General features: G+C 40.3%; 2 protein-coding genes across 2 annotated transcripts; one reads left to right on the forward strand and one right to left on the reverse strand.

Moving 5' to 3' along the window:
* Window positions 1-1,542: 1,542 nt before the first annotated feature.
* LOC106603148 (guanine nucleotide-binding protein G(I)/G(S)/G(O) subunit gamma-3) lies at window positions 1,543-6,436 on the forward strand. The gene is made up of 3 exons (XM_014196434.3): window positions 1,543-1,734; window positions 4,924-5,023; window positions 5,149-6,436. Exons 2-3 carry the CDS (start codon window positions 4,925-4,927, stop codon window positions 5,275-5,277), a joined length of 228 nt encoding a protein of 75 aa, XP_014051909.1. The 5' UTR covers window positions 1,543-1,734; window position 4,924; the 3' UTR covers window positions 5,278-6,436.
* A 1-nt stretch (window position 6,437) lies between these two features.
* banf1 (BAF nuclear assembly factor 1) lies at window positions 6,438-8,963 on the reverse strand. Its single transcript, XM_014196433.3, has 3 exons — window positions 8,821-8,963; window positions 7,900-8,057; window positions 6,438-7,572 (listed from the first exon to the last, which is right to left on the reverse strand). Exons 2-3 carry the CDS (start codon window positions 8,023-8,025, stop codon window positions 7,426-7,428), a joined length of 273 nt encoding a protein of 90 aa, XP_014051908.1. The 5' UTR covers window positions 8,026-8,057; window positions 8,821-8,963; the 3' UTR covers window positions 6,438-7,425.
* Window positions 8,964-9,618: the final 655 nt, after the last annotated feature.

Here is a 9,618-nt window from a genome sequence, read left to right on the forward strand (position 1 = left end):
AATGGCACCTCCGTACCTTCAGGCTCTGATCAGTCCCTACACCCAAAGAAGGGCACTGCATTCATCCACCTCTGGCCTGCTCGCCTCCCTACCTCTGCGGAAGCACAGTTCCCGCTCAGCCCAGTCAAAACTGTTCGCTGCTCTGCCACCCCAATGGTGGAACAAGCTCCCTCACGACGCCAGGACAGCGGAGTCAATCACCACCTTCCGGAGACACCTGAAACCCCACCTCTTTAAGGAATACCTGGGATAGGAAAAGTAATCCTTCTAACCCCCCCCCCAAAAAAAAGAGATATAGATGTACTATTGTAAAGTGGTTATTCCACTGGATATCATAAGGTGAATGCACCAATTTGTAAGTCGCTCTGGATAAGAGCGTCTGCTAAATGACGTAAATGTAAATGTAAAATTTAGACAGAATGTCATTTATTTTATATGATATAGAATTCAGTTGACATATTAAAACCTTTATAGCAATACACCTATAAAGGTAGCAAGCTAACGTTATAGTCAGCTACATGCAAAAAAATGGCTAACTCGCGCAAGACAAGTGCAAGTGATCGGCAAGAATGCATCGAAATGTGCAACATCCTTAAAGTCACCTTTTCGTCTATAGTACCTAAAGCACTACAGATAAATAATGTACATACACATAATTGTCATTATTCAAAGTTAAACATCGTATAATATTTATGATACACACTTCTATTTATTGTAGCTGGCTAGCTACTTTCTAAAAATGCAAAAACTACAGCCAAACTGCAAATAAGATACGGAAGAGAGGACAAACTTCAAGAGCAAACCGACTCGTTCATGTGCAAAGGGTGCACAGAGGTTGAAGTTGATATCATTTCACACCATCAGTATGTAACCCATGAAAATTGTTTTGTATGAGAATGGATGTAGACATTTCAAATGAGAAAGATAAGATAGATTCGATTAGGGAAGATAACGTGGTCAAAACCATAGCCTATGCTTAACAGCTCATAGAAATTCTTATTAATATGTTCATCATAAGAAACATAAGAAATATTATCCATGCCATTGTCCTTGTTCACATCTTCTATTCTCTCCAATTGAATAGATTGAGATAGAGACTGTAACATGAGAGGCGTGATGGGAAAGGGAGGAAGGGTGGAGAAAAGAAGGGGCAAGTGATGGGCAGCGTTGGTAGGGGGGACTACAAATATCGCTTGCCAAGGTGGGAGAGACCATTGAGGGCAGTATGATGATAGAATGTAAAAGTCAAAGAGCCCAGAGACTGCAGCAGTTCCCATGGCAACAGAAGAGAGAGGTAGAGAGTAACTAATAAATAATATAAATTCTAACAGTGCAAATCAATGATTGTGAATATTGCATTTGGCCTGGACACAACACCATGTTCATCTTTTGTTATGTCAACGATTTTGTCTGTGAGACTCCATATCCGCCTCATTCCCCTTTCTTTTCATGTAGAGATGGTATGATCCAGCTCGCAGAAAATCGATTCCAATGGAGCCCTCCTCCCTTTGCCCGGAAGGTTCCACTCACTGCAGAGGGGGTTCTTATGCATGTACTTGGAGTCTGATGTTCATTATAACAGAATTTCAGAGCACAGGACTGTTTACCAGAACGGTGTAGCATACATGAGGGGTGGGGTTCAGCTACACTAAAATCCCTAACACGGGCAGATAGAGGGAGAGAGAGCGGGAGAAGTGGAGGGAGAGAAAGCACCTGAAGAGGAATACAACAAGGGTAAGGGAGAGGATGACAAGGAGGTGATGAAGGAAAGGAATAATCAGAGGAGCGGGAGAGGCCCAGAATGGACTGGTGTTTTTGCCTCTCTCTTTCTCCAGTTATCGATTTCTCCTCACACTTCTTGTCCATTCATTATTTGTTTCCTGTTGAACTTTCTCTGCGTATTGTCACTTCAACTTGATTTGTATTAACCAGGCAGTGGTGTGCTGTCACTTCAACTTGATTTGTATTAACCAGGCAGTGGTGTACTGTCACTTCAACTTGATTTGTATTAACCAGGCAGTGGTGTACTGTCACTTCAACTTGATTTGTATTAACCAGGCAGTGGTGTGCTGTCACTTCAACTTGATTTGTATTAACCAGGCAGTGGTGTACTGTCACTTCAACTTGATTTGTTTTAACCAGGCAGTGGTGTGCTGTCACTTCAACTTGATTTGTATTAACCAGGCAGTGGTGTACTGTCACTTCAACTTGATTTGTATTAACCAGGCAGTGGTGTGCTTATATCCTTCGCATATTTGATGTTGATGTGATTTGATCATATTCACATACATCTAGATCTTTGTGTTGAGGCATTTGTGCATTTGGCCCAGTTTTCTGGCTGCTTGAGACATTCAATTGGTGTGTTCCTGTCAAACGAGGTCCCATAAATAACTGTCCATATCAAATATATCTACAAAATCCCATTATCCTGACCTAAAACTATTTGTTTTCAACAAGAATAAGGGGCTGTTTCTATAGACTCTAGAGATTGTTCTGCCATTGGGATCATAGTGCTGTCTGCTTGAACCCATAATGACAGACAAGCTCATGATAGAATTAATAGAATATAACCTATTTTACATTATTCATAGATTACAGCTAGAGTGGTAATGGTAGAGAAAATCATACATGCTCTCTGAACATACGTGTATTGTACTCTTGGTGGTCCACATATTCTATAAAAAGCACTTATCTTTCACCCAGTACATATACACATTTTAAAGATGCCCTCCGGGATCCAAATTTATAACATATTGCACGAATTGGATTCGTAACATATCCCACGAAATGCTACATTCGTATGATATCATACAAATGGCAAAAATCGTAACATATCATACGAAATGGATGACGTAGTACACAATTGGATGACGTAGTACACAAAAAACGGGGACCACGTTTGGCTCGTGAGCACCACTTTCAAAACTACTGGCTGAAATTTTACAAAAGTTTGAGATTGCATCTTTAACCGACTTAAGATGACTATCTGTATAGCAAATAAATTGTACACTGACAATTAAACCAATCATCCATGTACACATTATGAATTGCCCTACAGCTTGTGAAGATGCATGCAACAATTTAAACGATTTTACTGAGTTCAAATCAAATTACATTTTATTTGTCACATGCGCCGAATACAACAGTATTTCTGTGAAATGCTTACTTACAAGCCCTTAACCAACAATGCAGTTCAAGAAATAGTTACGAAAATATTTACTAAATAAAATAAAGTAAAATGTAACACAATAAAATAACGAGGTTATATACAGGGGGTACAGGTTAGTCCAGGTAATTTGTACATGTAGGTAGGGGTAACGTGACTAACATGGTCAATGTAAATAGTCTGGGTGGCCATTTGATTAATTGTTCAGCGGTCTTATGGCTTGGGGGTAGAAGCTGTTAAGGAGCCTTTTGAACCTAGACTTGGCACTCTGGTATCGCTGGCCGTGTGGTAGCAGAGAGAACAGTCTATGACTTGGCTGACTGGAGACTTTGCAATTTTTTGGGCCTTCCTCTGACACCGCCTAGTATAAAGGTCCTGGATGTTACAGTTCATATAAGGAAATCAGTAAATTGAAATAAATTCATTAAGCCCTAATCTATGGATTTCACATGACTGGGCAGGGGCGCAGACATGGGTGGGCCTGGGAGGACATAGGCCCATCCACTGGATAGCCATGCCCAGGCAATCAGAATTTGTTTTTCCACAAAAAAGGGCTTTATTACAGACAGAAATACTCCTCAGTTTCATCAGCTGTCCGGGTGGCTGGTCTCAGACGATCCCGCAAGTGAAGAAGCCGGATGTGGAGGTCCTGGGATGGCGTGGTTACACGTGGTCTGCGGTTGTGAGGCCGGTTGGACGTACTGCCAAATTCTCTAAAACGACTTTGGAGGCGGCTTATGGTAGAGAAATTAACATTCAATTCTCTGGCAACAACTCTGGTGGACATTCCTGCAGTCAGCATGCCAACTGTACACTCCCTCAAAACTTGAGACATCTGTGGCATTGTGTTGTGTGACAAAACTGCACATTTTAGAGTAGCCTTTCATTGTCCCCAGCACAAGGTGCTGTTTAATTTCTTGATATGCCACAACTGTCAGGTGGATCGATTATCTTAGCAAAGGAGAAATGCTCACAAACAGAGATGCAAACAAATTTGTGCATAAAATTTGCGAGAAATAATATTTTTGTGCATATGGAACATTTCTGGGATCTTTCATTTCAGCTCGGGATCATGGGACCAACATGTTGCATTTATATTTTTGTTCAGTATAAAAACATCCCTGTATTATAGAGATTTTTATTATATCTAGATGAGATATTGTTTTTCTTGGGCAGAGAGCTTATTTTTATTTTTGAATTTAACCTTTATCTAGGCAAGTCAGTTAAGAACAAATTCTTATTTTACAATGACGGCCTACCTCGGCCAAACCTTCCCCTAACCCGATGCTGGGCAAATTGTGCGCTGCCCTATGGGACTCCCGATCACGTCCGGCTGTGATACAGCCTGGAATCGAACCAGGTTCTGTAGTGACACCTCTAGCAGTGAAATGCAGTGCCTTAGACTGCTGCACCACTCGGGAGCCCTGAGTGGCAAGGAAGTAGTAAATTACACCATTGGTCCCTGGAGATAGACAGAGGAGGAAGGAGAGCAGAGGAATATTGAAGTAAATGAGCTAAAAATGTGTGTCAAATTTAGGAGGGAGTGGAATTGGATGCAGTCAGTGATTCATATATTTTCACTGATAAGAATCCATAGAAATGTAAGCTACCTAGAATGAATACAGTGCCATGTTTTAATGTGACGCACCATGATGTACATCTGCCTTTCCAGCTGTCAGTGCTCTTTTTTCTGAAACAAATAATTGAATGTGTTTGTGTCAATCATATGCCATATTTATTCTTGGCTCTCTTGACAGGATGAAAGGAGACACCCCAGTTAACAGCACCATGAGTGTCGGCCAAGCCAGGAAGCTGGTGGAGCAATTGAAGATTGAAGCCAGTTTTTGCAGGATCAAGGTAAGCGTAGGCAGAGGCATCATGCCCATTGAAACTGAGGGGGCACATTGCGCATGCCTTAATGCCTTTGGTGAATGCCCACACCTTTATTTCCAGTCTTGATTACCACTACTTGCCACCCTCAGGTATCAAAGGCGGCTGCAGACCTGATGGCATACTGTGATACCCACGCCATTGAGGACCCCCTCATCACACCTGTGCCCACCTCGGAGAACCCATTCAGGGAGAAGAAGCTCTTCTGTGCACTCCTTTGAGACAATCCACAGGATGGTTGAGAAAAACACTGTCCAGACAAAAATGTACATTTACATAAACGCAAATACGTAACCATTAATATATAAGGAGTCATGATGATAGCCTTTCAAAACAAACACACATCTAAAATACACCAACAAAGCTAACAGAATCTTGAATTGAAGAAAAACATACAAGTGGATATACTGTAAATACATTATGCAACATTAAATAGCTCATAGCCATAGCTCATTTCTCAAATCAACTCAATAGGCAAGATGGATGATGGAGAGGGGTGACTACACAAATTGGAACTATTTGGAACTTTTAATACACACTTCATGGTAAATATCCATTGCCTGCCCTAATCAGCCTTTGTTAAATAGTTTGTGTGCGATAGACAGTCCTGGATGTCACTTTTTTAGCTTTGTTGCAGTAATGTAGGTGCCATTGGATTGGTAATTAAATCTTCATTTAACTAGGCAAGTCAGTTAAGAACAAATTCTTATTTACAATGACGGCCTAGGAACAGTGGGTTAACTGCCTTGTTCAGGGGCAGAACGACAGATTTTTACCTTGGGGATTTGATCTAGCAACCTTTTGGTTACTGGCCCAACGCTCTAAGCACTAGGCTACCTGCCACCCAGTAAGAGGGTATTAAGAGGACAAGGCAATACACACTGACCCAAATAATTCCACTGCTGTGTACAAGTGGTAAGCTGCCTTAACACAGGATCAGTGATCTAATAAGAGAGGTTCCCATAAAATTATCAATGATGATTTTATTTAACTAGGCAAGTCAGTTAAGAACAAATTCTTATTTACAATGGTGGCCTACAACGGCCAACGCTGGGCCAATTGTGCGCCGCCCTATGGGACTCCCAATCACAGCCGGTTGTGATAGAGCCTGGATAAATGATAAAAGCGGTTTCATTTGTCAAGTGGGTGCCTAATAATAAAGTTATGCCTTTATGACAATGCTATTAACTAAGAGGTACACTTCATAAATTGTTATTCATTTCCAGACCAGTCTTTAAGGTTGCTTAGGAATATTATCACTCTTAAGATTAGTACTACAATGTAGACCTTCACTGTTTATATTTCTTAAAAATAAAGAGCTCAGAATAAAAGGAGATGTTGCTAATCAAAGATTAAAATAAACACTGTCACCAAAAACAAGTTTGCATTTCATTTGTGATTTTATTTCCCCCCCAAAAATGGCAGAAACAAAACAAACCCAGAATTGTCCAGATCTTGCAGTTGGTTTTGTTCATTTCAAAAGAAAAATATAAAAACTAAAATATGCTTTCACAGTCAAACACAAAAACATGAACCAGTGTTTCAGAAAAACCATAATTCAGCAATTAAAATGCTAGCAAGCAACACAAGCATGCTTAGAAATTACTTCCTGGAACAACCGTGCTCCTTTTCGTGGGTTTACTTTAGGCTTTCATTTGTGTGTGAAAATTAGGTGATTTGTGGTAGCTAACTTCTTAAGTAGATCGCGGACAAAAAAAATTGTATTACAACATTGAGGCATCTCTTCAACTTTGACAAAAACAAACAAGATAACATTGAGCAATTACACCTTAGTGTTTCCTGTGAACTCTGTTTTGTCAAAATGAACAGTAACATCTTGACATTTTAACTACAGATGTTAAAGCTATGTGGTATCTAAAATGGTTTAAAATCCTATTATAAGTTAATTTAAATAAATGCAAGGGCAAACAGTCAGTTGGAGATGAGTACAAACATTAGTTATACCTTTTATGTGAAGGGACCGTGTCGATAAAAGTTATTTCCTTTGACAGACAGAACAAATTGAAATAACACATGGCAGGAAAACCAAAATGAGCTCATTCCCAACATTTCTGCGCAGCCAAAGATTTTAATCATAGAAAAGGTCAGCATTACAGAGCTACACAGTTGGGTGTAACAACCCCATGGATGACTGCAGCAAAGTATGTCTTACTGATTTAAAAGCATTCCTAAGTCTATAAGTCTATAGTTCAAAATAACTGGGTGTTACGACGTCCGACTTTGCTTAACTTCCTCATGTGCAGTGAGAGTCCATATGAGGTGTAAGTTGATGTGAGACCACAGTAGAGGTAAATGGATGTTTGGGATTTAGAAATGGGGAAGAACTGAAACGGGAGAAAATAGCTTCTCTACAGGAAAGAATCGCACCACTCACGCAGGCAGCCGTAGCAATCGCCCTGCTGTTTGACATTGGCCCCGCATGTATCTTTCAGCCAGTCCCGGAATAGCTCCTCATCCTTCTTCAGCACTAGGAACTGACCCAGGACCACGTAAGCCTATGAGAGTTGGCGAGTGAGAATTGAGGGGGGAAAAAAGAGAACATGAATGACACACTAACCACCAGGTAAAATGAATATACAAAACAAAGTTCCAGTATCTCTCATGTCCACCGGCACAGCCAGAAGAGGACAGGCCACCCCAGGTTCCTTTATTTTAGAGAGTTTAACCCTAGCCACCATGCCCATCTGCATTGTTTGCTCTTTGGATTTTAGGCTGGGTTTCTGTATAAGCACTTTGTGACATCTGCTGATATAAAAATGGGCATTTATAAAAATATTCAATTGATTGATTAAAGTTCCAAAGTTAAGTAAACTCTGCATCACCTTGTCGAAACCCTTCTCCTCCAGTCTCTTGCCAAGCACCTCTCCAATGCCAGCAAGTGCATTGACTAACTTCTCCCCCATGGGTTCTGCCACAAACTCTTTGTGTTTCTGGGATGTTGACGACATGGCTGCTTTCTGTCAGTGTTCACCTAGAGTACCTTCACACATCGAACAGAATAGAAAATGAAGTAATTCACTACAATTGGAGGTTATTGCACCTTTAATCTACTACTTCTTGATTTTAAACAGTTGAGGCACACACTTGATCTACACCAATATATGGTGTTGCTAGCTGTAACTAACGTATATTAAAACAGGACATACCGGGTGAACATGACAAACAGCAGTGCCACAATTTGCATAAAACATATTGGGAGTGCCCTATCATGACCTCAGTGTCTTACAAGTTCAAAACTGAAACCTTTCCATGTTCTTTGTGGGCAACAAATACTTCTTGTATGCTAACTTAACCAGGACCACAGTGTAATGCACGCAAAGCTACATTGTGAGTTTGCTAATATACATAGCCACAGTAGGAGCACCATTTTTGGAGCTCTCAAACTCCGCGCCCAACAGCTTCACTTGAGCTAACTAGTTAGCCATTTAGCAAGCAAAAGTGTAACCAGCTAACATAACAATTGGGTGTGATAAAAAGCTTGCTAAGTCAGAAATAACTAGCTTCTAGCTACGTAGCAAAAAGTGTTTGGATCAGACAATTGAACTGAAACTCACATGACTATTCAATGTTTGCTAATGGTGATTGTGTGCTAGCTAGCTAACTAGCCTGAGCTAACGAATCTTACGTGTGCGGTCTGCTTCTATGGATATGTTATAGCTAGTCTCCCGTGCCACCAATCAGATTTAAAGCAAGCGTAGAAGTTTAGAATATTACAACTATTCGAGTAGCGGTGTATAAACTACCTTGTTTCTTGTCGTAAGCAGTTTCGTGACCCTTTCCAACCACGTAGAGTAAACGGTAGTTACCGCACTGGCTGTGTATGTGATAAATGGTTTTCATAAATTCCGATAACACTTCCTTATCCCGCCGTTATGTTATTTCCGCTTCCGTTATATCATTTTGCCACCCACATTTAATCAAAAACTCTTGTTTCAGTAAATGTGAACTTGCCACTTTCCCATGTGTAATTTAGGTCTACTTCTAATAATCATCTTCCAAATTTATCTCAAGAGCATTTCGATGTTTAATATTCAGCTTTCAAAAGATAAAGACACATTGTTGATATCTTCTCTATATTTTATTGGTGTTGTCAAATTCTCATTGATCTCCACAAGTGCATAGAGGGTAGGGTCTGGGTCTAGGAACAGTGGTTAACTGCCTGTTCAGGGGCAGAACGACAGATTTGTACCACATCAGCTTGGGGATTTGAACTGGCAACCTTTCAGTTACTAGTCCAACGCAAGGGGCCCATTTGGGAATGCGTGTGTATGTCTGTGTGACTTACATAAAGATTTTGGTTAATGGTATCTGTCAATAATGAATCACTGCCTTGTTATTTCTACCAAAATCTTTGAAATAATTTATTCCGGGAACATGTGACATCAACTGGAGAGAGGTTTTAGATAATTGAGAAAGAGTCAGTGCATGTGTTGTGTGCTGTACAAGTGTGTTAAAGTGGGAGAGACGAGAGGATACATATTAAACCTTAGCTTTTTTTTAAACCTTTATTTAACTAGGCAAGTCAGTTAAGAACAAATTCT

Source organism: Salmo salar, chromosome 04 (assembly GCF_965601325.2).
Source record: "Salmo salar chromosome 04, fSalSal1, whole genome shotgun sequence".
NCBI classification, from domain to species: domain Eukaryota; kingdom Metazoa; phylum Chordata; class Actinopteri; order Salmoniformes; family Salmonidae; genus Salmo; species Salmo salar.

Bases quoted from the DNA above. Each gene is read 5' to 3' on its own strand.
- LOC106603148 (XM_014196434.3), top strand. From the start codon at position 4,925: ATGAAAGGAGACACCCCAGTTAACAGCACCATGAGTGTCGGCCAAGCC. The intron at 5,024-5,148 runs GTAAGCGTAGGC...TGCCACCCTCAG, and splicing joins CCAGTTTTTGCAGGATCAAG to GTATCAAAGGCGGCTGCAGA.
- banf1 (XM_014196433.3), bottom strand. From the start codon at position 8,025: ATGTCGTCAACATCCCAGAAACACAAAGAGTTTGTGGCAGAACCCATG. The intron at 7,573-7,899 runs GTGATGCAGAGT...CAACTCTCATAG, and splicing joins AGGAGAAGGGTTTCGACAAG to GCTTACGTGGTCCTGGGTCA.